The 362-nt window shown below is 50.3% G+C and overlaps 1 protein-coding gene across 1 annotated transcript; it reads left to right on the forward strand.

Moving 5' to 3' along the window:
* Window positions 1-6: 6 nt before the first annotated feature.
* LOC103399790 (myosin heavy chain, fast skeletal muscle-like) lies at window positions 7-356 on the forward strand (the record flags this gene model as incomplete). Its single annotated transcript, XM_008338412.2, has 2 exons — window positions 7-109; window positions 192-356. Coding segments are annotated over exons 1-2 (267 nt in total), but the record flags the coding sequence as incomplete, so codon positions are not given.
* Between the last annotated feature and the right edge of the window lie 6 nt (window positions 357-362).

The following is a 362-nucleotide window of genomic DNA, read 5'->3' on the forward strand; positions in this document are numbered from 1 at the left end:
GAAGAAGATGGAGGGAGACCTGAATGAAATGGAGATTCAGCTGAGCCATGCCAACAGGCAGGCTGCTGAGGCCCAGAAACAGCTGAGGAACGTCCAGGGACAACTCAAGGTCCGTTTTGTCTGACAATTTGACTGTGATGAAAATATTGAGCCAACAGAGTTAACTGTTTTTTTTTTCTGTTTATCTTCAGGATGCCCAGCTTCACCTGGACGATGCTCTCAGAGGACAGGAAGACATGAAGGAGCAGGTTGCTATGGTGGAGCGCAGAAATGGTCTGATGCTGGCTGAGATCGAGGAGCTGAGAGTTGCTCTGGAGCAGACAGAAAGAGGCCGCAAAGTGGCCGAGCAGGAGCTGGTTGAT

Source organism: Cynoglossus semilaevis, unplaced genomic scaffold, assembly GCF_000523025.1.
Source record: "Cynoglossus semilaevis isolate Cse_v1.0 unplaced genomic scaffold, Cse_v1.0 C18621746, whole genome shotgun sequence".
Lineage (NCBI taxonomy): Eukaryota > Metazoa > Chordata > Actinopteri > Pleuronectiformes > Cynoglossidae > Cynoglossus > Cynoglossus semilaevis.